At 40.2% G+C, this 13,889-nt stretch overlaps 1 protein-coding gene across 2 annotated transcripts in view; it reads left to right on the top strand.

Annotated features, from left to right (window-relative positions):
- Positions 1-13,889, top strand: part of grid2 (glutamate receptor, ionotropic, delta 2) — a 2,157,968-nt gene that overhangs the window by 1,957,257 nt on the left and 186,822 nt on the right. For both annotated transcript variants that reach the window (XM_039751125.1, XM_039751126.1), the window contains one exon: positions 161-473. In XM_039751125.1, coding sequence (XP_039607059.1) covers positions 161-473 — 313 coding nt within the window. The remainder of the gene's footprint in view (positions 1-160; positions 474-13,889) is intronic.

The following is a 13,889-nucleotide window of genomic DNA, read 5'->3' as shown; positions in this document are numbered from 1 at the left end:
TTTATAAAAATAGAAACAATTATAATGTTTATTATGAAGAAAATTTTGGTAAACTCAATTAGCTTTTAATTTTCATCTGTACTGTGCATAAAATATTGTTTCACATATTCATGTGCTGTATTTTTTTTTATTAAACTTTGTCTTTTTCTGTTATCAATAGAGAGCTGATGTGGGAATTTCAGCTTTAACCATTACCCCAGACCGAGAAAATGTGGTTGACTTCACTAGTCGTTATATGGACTATTCAGTTGGAGTGCTGTTAAAAAAAGCTGAAAGGACAATGGACATGTTTGCCTGCCTAGCACCATTTGATCTATCTCTTTGGGCCTGCATAGCTGGTACAGTCCTGCTGGTTGGCTTACTAGTCTATCTGTTGAACTGGTTTAACCCCCCTCGTCTGCAAATGGGATCTGTTACATCCACAACGCTCTATAATTCCATGTGGTTTGTGTATGGCTCCTTTGTTCAACAAGGTAAGAAGCTGTACATACTTCTTTTTGTTCAGATGTTTGACTTTTACCATTATTTTATTTAATATATGCAATAAGCAGAAAAGTCTAAAGTGTCACAAGTTTGAGAAATCCTTTAAATAAATTCAAATCATTATGCGCAAATGTAATGAGGCTGTTAGTTATTACATCTGACTGCCATTTACTAAAGTAGCAATCTCTGTGAAAACTAAAGGGAGTCCTTATGTTAATCAGATTAAAACTGTATCAAGTATAGTTCTGCTGTAAGGACATTTTGGGCATGAGTGGTACTAGTGTAGCAAAAGGAATGTATATATACTTCAAGAAATCTTCTCAGGAGAGTGAGAGCCAGTGGTGTGAAAAAGAAAAGTCAGACTTTAAAGAGACAGACAAGAGTTGAGAGGTGAGAACTTTAGCGTGGTTCTTCAGAGAGGGTTATGTGGATATGTCATCCCACACAAGCTTATGTTGTATAACATAACTTTTCCAGCAATTTAAGGCCATACCTTTTATTTACATAATTTTACTGAGTTAGAGGCAGTTTGACGGCATGTCCCCATGAAGCCTTTCCCCCGATGTCACATATTCAATCACTTACTCTAACCAGAGACTGTGGATGAACTTGCCACAACTATTAACCCTTTGTATAATACCAGCTGCATCGGGCAGAATGGGGTCTGTGGACATCACAAACAGAAGAGAACCTTGTCTGTCTGATGTCCCAATGTTTTACATACCATAACAGAATTGAAAAAAAAGTAATAAAGGGCTACAACTGCTGCTTAACCCACTTCAATTGTTATTCCTTTGTACGGTTCCTTCAGGCAGCATGCTACTGGATGTCAGAAAATGGTGAGCATATCTGCAGAGGAAGATTGGCACTCAGGCGGTAAATTTAATTTGATACAGTACAACAACAAGATCAGCAACTGCGGTTGGCAAATCTGACATACCCCATAAAAAAGTCACATAATGTGACGTAAACTTTAATAGACAACTCCACAGTCTGTTAAGAAATATCAAGAGAGACATCAGAATTTTGTTTGTGTTCAGTTTTTTTTTATTTTAAGTTTCCATTATTTTTCCCTTCCCTGTGTACATTATTAAAAATAATTAACACTTTGTTTTTTTATGTCTGCACTTTTTCACTTTTTGAGATGTGAAGATGGTGTTCTCTTATTATTTCTGTTAAATGATCAAAAGATATGTCAGATTCAGAAAGCATTTAAGCCTTAGGTTGTGAGTGAATGAATATAATTAATACGTTTATATAAAAAATATTTTCAGCTGCTGTATTAATTATAATTCTTTGAAGGAAAGACAGTCTGTTCTATTAGTATTATTATTATTACTTCAACAAATAAAACTAAATTCTTTCTGTGTATTTTATAGAAATGGCAGAGAAGATGTTAAATTAACTAAATTATGTTTGCCTTTTTTATTAAAAACAAAGGTAAATGTGTTATCTGATTAAACTCAAAACTATAATATTCCAAAAAACACTAATAAGCCCAGCTGCCATATAATAATCACAAGTATAAAATGAAATACAATTTCAGTGCAAGCATAATTTTAAAATATCAAAAAAGAAATATAATGCAAAACATAGATATTTACATATGTACAAGATTATTTTAAGAATAACTTTAAACAGCCTTATGTTAGCCACAATCTGAAAATGGTCAAACTGTATGCAAACAATAGACACGGAGAAGAGAAACAAGACAGAAATGATTGGTAAAGAAATGTCAGAACTATTACAGTAATTAATTAAAAACCTGTATGTTTAAAAAGAAAAATATGAAGCAATTCAACCATAGTTCAGATTAGAGTATGCTATGCTAAAATCATGTGTGTTCAGCAATAATTTAAATGCTGAGACCAATAGGACTTTTCTAATAGGGGTTATTTGTAGCCAAATGCTATGCCTTCTTTACTAGTTTTACTCAACCTCAGAACATGAAGGAAGCCTACAACATATACAGTGGATTGTAGACGTGAAGGCATGTGTGCTGCTACAGCAGCCTGTGTCAATACAGTTATAAGCCTGTTTGATACATTCCTCAACACTCCCGCTTTTTAGTTTAATACATATTAGTATGTCCCTAGCTCCCTCTTAGCTACTTGTACTTCTTTAGTCATAGCGTTACCTTCCGCCGTAGTATGTTTTAGGTTAAAGAAATTAGAGTCTTTTTTACCTTCAAGTTATCAATGGTTTTCATGTCCTAATACTTTGTATAACTTCTTGCCAGAAACCTACATTAAAGTATGCTGATCCTCAGCCTTGGCATTCTTGGTGAGTAAAGCTATATGTCCACATTCACTACAACCAAAATGGTGATGCACACTCTGGATGGACTGGGTCTTAGGAGAGAAGCGTTGCTATTACGGCGTTCGGGGAAAGAACAGTAAAAGAATGAATTTCTGAAGCGTGATCATGACGAGTCTGGGGCTAATCAAAAGGCTGTTATATATACACATACCTTTGTTACTCTGGAGTGACTAGCAAAGGACTGTACCTTAAGTACTTGTCTTTGTTATACCTAAAACGTGGCATTCTTTAAACGCAGCCAATTAAGGACAACTCAAATTGGGATTACAGTTTATTTTTCCAATGTTGTCTTTGTTCAGTTTACTTAGGAATTTTACTTTCAAGCTCCACGCAGTTAAAGGGCTCTTTACAAATTTCATTGTTTATTGACTCACTGTGCAGCGAAGGAGCTGGAACTTTCTTTTGTGTCAAGCTGCTGCCCCGCTGATTTGCTGAACTTTCCGTGACTCCTGCATGCTCACTCTCAGCTCAGCCCCACCCAGCTGAAACTCACACAGCACTCTTCACTGCAGTATGTCTCAGCAGGAGTCAGCATATTCACAAGAATTGGAATCCCAGGAAGCAAAAGGTGAATTACTCCCACCTCAAGATGATATTGGAACTGAGGGTCAACTGTCTGCCCATCCTAAACGCACAGTTAAGTCATCTTTAAAGGTCAGGGAAGGTTTTGAAAGCCAAAGAACAGAAATGTCTAACAGACTTTTACAATTATGGAGAAAAATTATTCATTGCATTGCCGTTGCTGATGATGCCAGTGACAATCCTGAGCAATTAACACTAGAATTACTAATGCCTATGAAAAAAAACGTAAATCTGTCCCGCCTTAAATCCCTTCGCACCTTTCCATCAGCGTCTTTTGTCTTGTAAATGTGTCGAGCAGCAAGCAGCCTGCTATCAAATCCCCCCACCGCATAAGATTTTCTCAGCTTCAAGTCTGTTTACCTGTGTGTCAGTTGCTTAGAGTTCTATAAAGTAAATACTATATTGTTATTTGGAAAACATGCATTATAGTAATAATTGACAAAAGGTAGACATGAAGCGTATAATGTGTGAAGGCTGGTGGCCAAATATGAAATAAACGCTCTCACAAAAGGTGCAAGTATAACAAAACAGGTACAATTTTATTCAAGAATATAACTGCAGAAAAAGAACCTGCAATAGGATGCGACATTGACACATCTTTAATACGATTGCTTTGGTGGTGCAACTGTAAGAGCTGCTGACTGGTAATCAAAAGGTTGCAAGTTCGACCCTGGATGACTCAGTTTTGAGAAGTGAGCTGCTCTTATTCTTACTATTTTAGAGTAAAAACATAAATTTGATTTGAGTCTGTAAATTTATGGTACTTGTAAAGGTTAGCTTTTTTTTTTATTCAGTTTTATTCACCCAATCACGTTCACGCTCCCTCCGATGTGACACTGCTGTTTTCACATAAAGACGCACTAAAACAGAGGTGAACTCAGATGATGATGAGGGTTCTACATCGGAGAAAGAATGCATGTTACACTTTTGCCGTCGCTGTACTTTGTATATGTACACAGGAAGCTCTGCAGTCTACTAGTGACTTTACACTGTAGGAAGATAAGTAAAAAACTCAAAGTAAACAGGTAAATAACATTTGATCTGGCTTTTATATACAAAGTACAGCAACGGCAGCTTCCACCTGCAGCAATAGGCTCTTCAGTATACGACCAACTCTCCACGCTAGTGTTTAGATCTGGACAGTGTTTGTGCCCAAAATAGAAGTCTGACTGCAGTCTTGTACCATTACTTGTGAACTAAAGTGTCAGCATGCACTTTTTGTGGAATTACACATGTATCTTTTTAACATGCCCGTGTCGATCAAACACAGGAAGCTCTGCAGTCTACTTGTGACTTTACACTGTAGGAAGTAAGTAAATAAATCAAGGGAAATAACATTCGATCTGGCTTTTATATACAAGGTACAGTGACGGCAAAAGTGCAATGTGTATTCTTTCTCTGATGTAGAACCCTTATCATCATTAGAGTTCTACTCTGCTTTATCTCTCAACTCTCTCTATACCTATGTCTTTGTTTTTTGCAAGTGCGGCTTTGACATCGTGCATACTAATTTAGTGTGAGCAGGAACACTTAATAAAACTAAATAAATTACAATGAGATACCAAAAAGGCAGATTCACCAGTATTTGTGTGTCAGCTTTTATCCATCCAGATCAGAGATTTTCCAGTTCCATTGTCTCAAAACAGCACTCACATCTGCAGTTATTCCCAATTTTAAATAAAAACTAACAGTGTCAAACCCTCCCTTGGGCGTGTGTGGTGAGTATGCAGCATGTATCGTGATCGTGACTGAGAGAATACAAGTGAAAAAAAAATGCTTTTACAAGCATTACAAATTTACACCGGCTGTTACAGATGCAAATCAAATGTATGTTGTTATTGTATAATATTAACAACTAGCAAAATACCCGCGCTTCGCAGCAGCAAAGTACTGCATTAAAATTTTTAAGAAGAAAATTAAACCTTTTTAAACTGAGGGAAAATATACCAATAATTATTTGTTAAGGATCTCTTTGTATACCATGTTGTCAGTTCGGCCCTCCGGTTGTAACATGACCAAGCTGTGTGCTGAGCTTACTCTTGAGCATGCAACTTACAGTTGGCCATGTGAACAGTAATCTTGTCTCAAATGTCACAGCTTGGATTGCTGCTGTCATAATCGGTTTGAGTTTCATGGTTTGTTTCAATTGCGACAGTATTTGCAGGATTTGTTGTGTTGAAGTGACATTTGGCATCTGTCAAGCGTTGTAAGCACACAACCGGTTTCATTGATAAAATCACACCCAGTTTTTGAGAGTTTAAACATTCATAAACATCAAAGTGTCCACTACTGAAATCGTCCCCTTTGAATCTAAGATGTTTAAGAGGCATTGGCGGTTGTCGAAAGGTGTAAACTATTTGGCCATTTCGGTACACTTGAAAGCGACAACCGAACAATTCAGCGGCAGCCATCAACTCACATGCAGAACCATAGGTGAAGGGCTTAAGCATTTCACTCTTCTAGTGCTCCTGTGTAGTAAAATTATCTCCTGTACCGTCATCAGTCCACACCTTGAACCTGTCCCAGTCATTCAATACATAAGACAGAATCTTCCTCCGGATATCAAGAGTGAGCCTGATATGGCCGTGCAATATGTAACAAAGAGAATGGAAAAGGTAGGTGCTATCTCCGGGCATGGAAACCACTCGGTAAGTGACAGTTCTTTGATCGATAGTGATCATCTAGATAGACATGGTAATGGGGGTTGGAATGATAAAGGAAATGGGTACCTGAGCAATGTAAAGTAAGTGTAAAATACCTATACAATAACTATAATTGTAATAAACAAACAATAAAACAGCGGAGAAGCCGTGGATTAAACAAATTAGGGCTGTAGTTATCAGTAGGGAGATGTGAATCCCGTGGCGAAGCAAGGAAGGGAATGTAGAGACCGGAGCGACGGACAGTCTTATATATGCAGGCAGCCAGCCAACAACGTGGGAGGCGTTGGGATGGGGGACACAACGCCACCTCACGCGGTGACCGAGGTGCAGGCTATGGACGTATATATGTACGTAAGTAGGATTCAGTTAGCGTTGGGAACCTGTGTACCAAATTTCTTGAAGATGGGCCCATAAGTAACAAAGACTGTTGAAAAGTTCAATATGTCGGCCGACAGTGGCGTCATACCACCGAAATAAGTATGTGCATTGGTTTCGGTTAGCTCAGGGAAGCCACCTACCAAATTTCGTGAAGATGGGGCCGTAAATAAGAAAGTTCAACATGGCGGACGTTGTTGACCGTTATGACCGTTACGCGTAGAATTTCAAATGAAACCTGCTTAACTGTTGTAAGTAAGCTGTAAGGAATGAGCCTGCCAAATTTCAGCCTTCTACCTACACGGGAAGTTGGAGAATTAGTGACGTTGGAAAGTTCAATATGGCGGCCGACAGTGGTGTCATACTAACGAAATAAGTACGGACATCGGTTTCCGTTAAAAGTTCAATATGGCGGCCAACAGTGGCATCATACCACCGAAATAAGTACCAAATTTCAGCCTTCTACCTACATGGGAAGTTGGAGAATTAGAGACGTTGTAAAGTTTAATATGGTGGCTGACAGTGGCATCATACCACCAAAATAAGTATGTACATTGGTTTCGGTTAGCGCAGGGAAGCCGCCTACCAAATTTTGTGAAGATGGGGCCATGAATAAGAAAGTTCAATATGGCGGACGTTGTTGACCGTTACGCGTAGAATTTCAAAATAAAACCTGCTTAACTTTTGTAAGTAAGCTGTAAGGAATAGGCCTGCCAAATTTCAGCCTTCTACCTACAAGGGAAGTTGGAGAATTAGTGACGTTTGGAAAATTCAATATGGCGGCCGACAGTGGCGTCTTACCACCGAAATAAGTACGTACATCGGTTTTGGTTAGCGCAGGGAAGCCACCTAACAAATTTTGTGAAGATGGGGCCATAAATAAGAAAGTTCAACATGGCGGACGTTGTCGAACGTTATCGACCATTATGACCGTTACACGTAGAATTTTGAAATGAAACCTGCTTAACTTTTGTAAGTAAGCTGTAAGGAATAAGCCTGCCAAATTTCAGCTTTCTACCTACATGGTAAGTTGGAGAATTAGTGATGAGTGAGTGAGTGAGTGAGTGAGTGAGTGAGTGAGTGAGGGCTTTGCCTTTTATTATTATAGATAAGAGCAGCTCACTACTCAAAATGGCAAAAATATGAGGCAGTCAGGATCGAACCTGGGAACTGTTGATTACAAGTCAGCAGTTCTTACTGCTGTGCCACAGAAGTTGTTGTATCATCCTACTATCTTTTGTGAAAGTGTTTATTTGATCTTTGGACTTCAGGCTTCACACATTATACAGTTTATGTCTACATTTTGTCATTTATTACTAAAATATAAAAAATGTTTTTGTTTTAATGATGTGTTTACATAGATTGTTGTAGAAACGGAACACACATGAAATGCATGTGTTCCAAATAATGATCTATCATTTCCCCAAGCATCTCTAGGTATCTGACTCCCAGATAATCAAGACATTAGCTGGAAGAACTTTATGCCCGTTCTGTGATGGTGGGGGTATATAATAGTAGGCTGCATGCTGTTTGTCTTGATTGGCACATTTACAAGACAAAAGACGCTGACGGAGAGGTATGAAGGGATTTAAGGTGGGACGGATTTGCGAGTTTTTTCATAGGCTTTGGTAATTCTAGTGTTAAAGGAAATGTTTGCAAGACTTAAACATGCCTATGAGAACTATAACAGGCATTTTGAGAAGTATTCTGTCTTCCTGTTAAATATTAACATGGAAGAAGCTGTATAGTAGTTAAATAGCATTACTCTCCCTGATCAGCAAAAGCACATCACATTTCTTGAAGTTAAGTCAATGTTAAAAAATAGGATAAGGCAATTGCATGACACCACATCCTGCTATTCTGTCTCGTCTAGGCACTGTAGAAAATTATTTTGATTTCTACGATCAAACTTCCAGAGATCAGACTTAAGCAGCCACCTGGTTTTAGACCATGCTGATGCAGAGGCAGCTAAGATTCAGACTGCCTGTATTATAAAGGAAGCAGCCCGCATGCAAGCAGAGGCAGAGGCTCAGTTATATGTCCTCCAAAAGCAACGAGAGGAGGCAGCAGCTTTGGCTAGATTGAGTAATTTGGAACAAGCTGTAGATGTAGAGGATGAAGTCAATGTGGTGTAGCGAGTCCACAGCTCCCATCAAAGGGCCACTTTTAAATAAATAATCACCGCGCTTGTGGCTTAGCGAGGGGGCGTGGCATTGTGGCTGAAGCGGTTCTCGGGGCGATTCGCAGTGTGGACGTTTCTCACCTAAGTGCACAGGTTAGAGACTGTCTACATCCTTGTTTGATTGTTGATTGTTCCTGGGGCCGTTGCTTTGACACAACTGCCATGCCCTCTTGATAAATAGAAGCACAAGTCGGTTAGAAAAGGGAAAAAGAGAGAACGGAGGTTGCAGGAGGAAAAAAGCAGGAAGCAGTGGGGAGAGAGAGAAAGCCAGTGCGGGAGAGTGAGCGAGTGAAGTCTTGCATGCAGCTTTGCAGGCAGCCTGGGTGTTTGGCCGACACCCGGGGAGTAGTAGTTGTGGTCACTCCCACAGAGTTTGTTTTTATGAAGGACGGGAGTGACCAAAAGGCGGATGACTCTCCGCTTAAGGCCACGGAAGGCAGTGGGAGTCGAGAGTTGGTGTCCCCAGCATGAGAGCTGTTCATGGAGCCTACCAGAGCCAGGGATCGATAAGGCGACAGACCAGTCGGGCAGAGAAAAGGTTCAGCTGCTGAGAGGGCGACTCCCCTGTTGAGAAGCCTAGATGGGAGGAGCAGGGGAACTACAGGTACAGAACTCACCGAGCTTGTTTTTTAAAAGGCTGTTTTCCTGCAATGTGTTTTAACCTCGTTGTTTTTAGAAGATTTTTTTAATGGTTTTTAACCTCCACGTTCAGCACTTGCTTTTATGGATTATTTATTTGAATTTTTGAAGGCACTGCACTTTATTTTGAACACTTTGTTTTTGTTGTTGTTTTTAAATAAAAGCACTTGGCACTTTTGCACCATCCCTTTGCTATATTGTTGCCTCACTGCTAAGCTCATCGGTGATATTACCAGTGGTGACGGGTTTAAGGGCTCCCAGGCAGAAGATGGGAGCATGAAATGAACCCGCATCGTCACAGTCAACCATTCCCTCAGGCTGACTGCCTCTTTTGCAGTTTGTTTTTGATCAATATACTGAAAATGCCTTTAAGCCTACTGTTGAAGGCTTTACATACAATGCCCCAGCATATAAGCTGCCAGAAGATGCCATACCACCCAGTGGAGGGACCACTCTAATCCACCCCCCCATTGTGAGTGCTATGAATCCCCACAAGTCTCCAAAACTCAAATCACCTACTCATACACTGCCAAGACCTTTCCCAGATGCACATAATCATAATTTCATTAAACCTTCCAGGAACTGTCATATGCTTCCAGAGACTGTTTTCTTCAATGAGTCATGTCATAAGTCACCCAGGTTTTGGGCAACCTGAGCTGAATGTATGTGCAACTCCATTTACTCCACTAGTATCTAAGCATGATCCACCAGATGCCATCAGCTACAGTAATGTCCAAGGAATACCTGTGGGCATAAAATCTGAAAGAGCTGAAATATTGGACTTTGCAAGATGCATGATCCGCTGAGAACTCTGGTCTTATGAGGTTCGATGACAGCCCAGAAAACTGCAGGAGCTAGAGAGCCACATTTAAGACAGCAATCCGTGACAGACATTTCACCCATGGAAGAACTAGATCTAGTGGTGAGATGGCTCGGGCTCCAATATGAATATGCCAAAAGACTTAAAAACGCCTATGTAGACAATCCATCCACAGGCCTCACCCTTGTCTGGGAGAGACTAAACCAAACATATGGAAGCTCTACAGTCATTAAGCATCCCTTATTCAAAAAACTACAGGACTTTACTAAGCTGTCCAACAAAGATGACCGCATGCTTTTGGAACTTAGTGTCCTTCTCTTTGAACTTGAAATAGCTAAAACAGATCCACATCTTCCTGGTCTCAGTTATTTAGATACTGCTCATGGTGTTAATCCCTTAATGGCAAAACTGCCATACCATCTTCAAGAGAATTGGAGTTTGGTGGGTTCCAGTTACAAGCAGCAACATCAAGTCTTTTTTCCATGTTTTGTCAAAAATGATCCAAGCTTCTCACTGAATAAAGTATATGTTGCCATGCTCAACAACCGCAAGGTATGAAAACTTGAGTGCTAGACATAAGGACTTAATAAGGGGTGTTATTTCTGTTCGAAAGACAGGAATCTCAGACAACACATCAACTGTAAGTAAGGATGTGACAGCAGAGAAAGTTGACAATCCCAACCACTACTGCCCAATACATAAAAAACACACTCCCTAAAGAAGTGTCATACTTTCAGAGAGAAACCCATACAAGAGCACAAGGAATTTTTTCGAAGGCATGAAATCTGCTACAGGTGTTGTGCTTCAATAAAGCACTTTTCCAGAGAATGTAAGGCCACTATTCAATGCTCTGAGTGTGGCAGTGACCAGCATGTTACTGCTCTTCCTCCAGATTTCCAAGAGGACTCTATCCCTATCTTCAGGCATGCCAGGGAGAGCTCTGAACAAGTGCCAAGGCCAGTATCATCTAAATGTACTAGGAATGTGCAGAAGGACTTTGTGGAAAATCATGTGCCAAAATATGTCTTGTAAAGGTGTTCCACAAGGAACAACCATAGAAGGCAATTAAATTGTCTGCTGTCTTAGATGAACAGAGCAATCATTCACTTGCAAGTCCAGAGTTCTTTGACTTGTTCAACCTAAAAGTGAACTCTTCACCCGATACCCGGAAAACTACGGCCCGCAGGCCTCGTTCGGCCCGTTGGTCTTTTTAATCTGGCCCACCAAAGATTGGTACAGAATTGCCCAAATCAAATCATATCATAATTATGACTGCATTCATTTGACCTTGTCCTGTAATTCGTGGCATTCCACCAGGTGGTGCATTAGGCACAGTGATACATTGACTTGATTTTGCGGAGCCAGGCTACTCTCTGTTATTACTCTGCTACCCCTCTGAACTCATCTGCAACAATGAGTGGGCCAAAGAAAAGAAAAATCAGCAGTGAGTGCCGAGTGTTTAATAAGGAATGGGCAACTAAATACTTTTTCACTGAAGTCCGGTCAAAGGCTGTATGTCTTATTTGCCAACATACCGTTGCGGTTTTAAAGGAATACAACATCAGACGTCACTTTTCCACCAAGCATGCTAATTACGCTAACAACCAGTCCACGCAAGAATGGACGGCTACTGCTTAGAGGTTGGCAGCTAGTTTGCAGGCTTCAGCATCATCAGTGTTTTAAGTTTCTTGAGGAAACTGATGCTGATCACTAGGACTTGCTTTACCACTCCAATGTTCGCTGGTTAAGTTTGGGGATAGTATGTCAACGAGTGTAGGAGCTCAAACAGGAGATTATCTCATTTTTGGAGCTATTTGAAAAAGCTGACAATATTCCTGAGCTGAGTGACACAGATTGGCTTTGTGATTTAGCTTTTGCTGTGGACATACTGACACACATGAATGAGCTGAACGTGAAACTACAAGGGAAAGACCAGTTTGTTCATGAAATGTACACAAACATCAGAGCCTTCAAAACCAAGCTAGCTTTATTCTCAAAGCAAATGTCCAACAACTCACTACCCATAGCAGAGCAGTTTCAGAGCTGTGCTGCACCCTAAAACCAGACTGAAAGGGTTCCATCAAGTTATTAGTGGTTAAGTAATTGGTGAGCTGAGAGGCTACAATACGCTCAAGAGCTTTTGACAGGAAAGGTAAGTGGGAAATAGGCCGGACATTGTTAAGATTGTCAGCATCATGACCAGACTTTTTTAACATTGGGGTTACAAAAGCGATTTTAAAAGTGAGCGGCACAGAGACAGTGTCAAAGGATGAGTTTATTATTGTTGTAACAATCGGGCTTATGGCATGAAGGCAGGATTTAAGTAGTGTGCTGGGGATGGGGTCCAGTACACAAGTAGTCGGTCTAATCTTACAAAGCAGGTCATTAACAAAAGCAGATGTGACTGGTGAGAACTTAGAGAAGGAGCTGGATGGAGTGGAAAAACAGGAAGAGATATAAACAGATGATGTATTTATGTTAGTTGAATTATTTAGATCTTTAATTTTGTTACAGAAAAAGTGGAGGAAATCCTCACAGACTTCAGTAGAAGAGGTAGTTGGGCCAGATGCAGGTTTGAGTAGTTTATTAACTACAGAAAACAAAACCCTTGGGTTATCGTGGCCACTTTCTATTATTCTGCCATAATGTGTGTTCTTAGCAGCAGTTAGTGCTTCTCTGTAAGCTCTTTGGTGGTCAGAGAAAGCCTGGATGTGCACGGTGAGGCCAGTCTTATGTGACATTCTCTCAAGGCGTTGGCCAGCTGCTTTCATAGATCGCAATTCTGAATTATACCAGGGAGCTAAACGTTTAAAGGAAACCTCCTTATGTTTAAAGGAACTGCTTTATCTAATGCTGAATGAAGGGCTGAGTAATAGTGATCAACAAGACTATCTAGTGTTGACAGAATAGGTGCAGACAGTAAAAGATCAGAAATGGATCCAGAAAGGATAGAGGGACAGATATTTTTAAGGTTTCTGTAAGAAATTTGTTGTTTACAGGTAAGAGGAGGGAAAGGCAGTGAGGCAGTGAAAAATACTGCTTTATGGTCAGAAAGTCCCAAATCAGTGCTGTAAATGTTGGCAACAGATAGTCCAGAAGTGCAGATCAGATCCAATATATGACCACCAGAGTGGGTGGGAAAATCAACATGTTGTGTCAAGTCAAAACAGTCCAGTAAGGATAGGAATTAATTTCTCAGTTTAGATGTAGTAGTGTCAATATGGATGTTGAAATCACCGAGAAGGATAATTCTCTGAGAGTAAGAGCTTAGGTGGGTTAAAAGTTCTATCAGATCAGATAAGAAGAATGCATTGTATTTTGGGGGATGATAAAGAACAATGAGTGAGACAGGACCTGTTTCCGTTATTAGTTTAAGAGCCAGGCACTCAAAAGACAGTAGACAGTCAATTGGGATTCGTTTGATGTTTAAGTCTGCTCTGATAATTACTGCTAGCCCACCTCCTTGTCTAGAGCTGTGAGGTTCTGTATGGAAAGTAAAACCAGGTGGGGTTGCCTCCGTGAGAGACGTCAATTTGTTTGGTTTTTGCCAAGTCTCCGTTAAACACTGTATATCAAGTTTGGTGTCAGTGATGAGTTCTGACAGCACCAATGCTTTGCCATTAAGAGATCTCGAGTTCAACAGTGCAATATTAGTTAATGAGACTTCTTTTTGCACAGAGCTGTGAGCAAGGTTTATTTCCACACAATGTAAATTTGGCACACTGACACTTCTATTTCCAGGGCCATGAGAAATAAGGCTTATTCCTGAGCAAATGCTGCCGGTTGTCTTTTCATTCGCAGCCTAGCGGTGGCGGCGACCTGACCC

Source organism: Polypterus senegalus, chromosome 4 (assembly GCF_016835505.1).
Source record: "Polypterus senegalus isolate Bchr_013 chromosome 4, ASM1683550v1, whole genome shotgun sequence".
Taxonomy (NCBI): domain Eukaryota; kingdom Metazoa; phylum Chordata; class Cladistia; order Polypteriformes; family Polypteridae; genus Polypterus; species Polypterus senegalus.
Note: the sequence above shows the minus strand (reverse complement) of the source record. Positions and strands in the feature narration are given on the sequence as shown.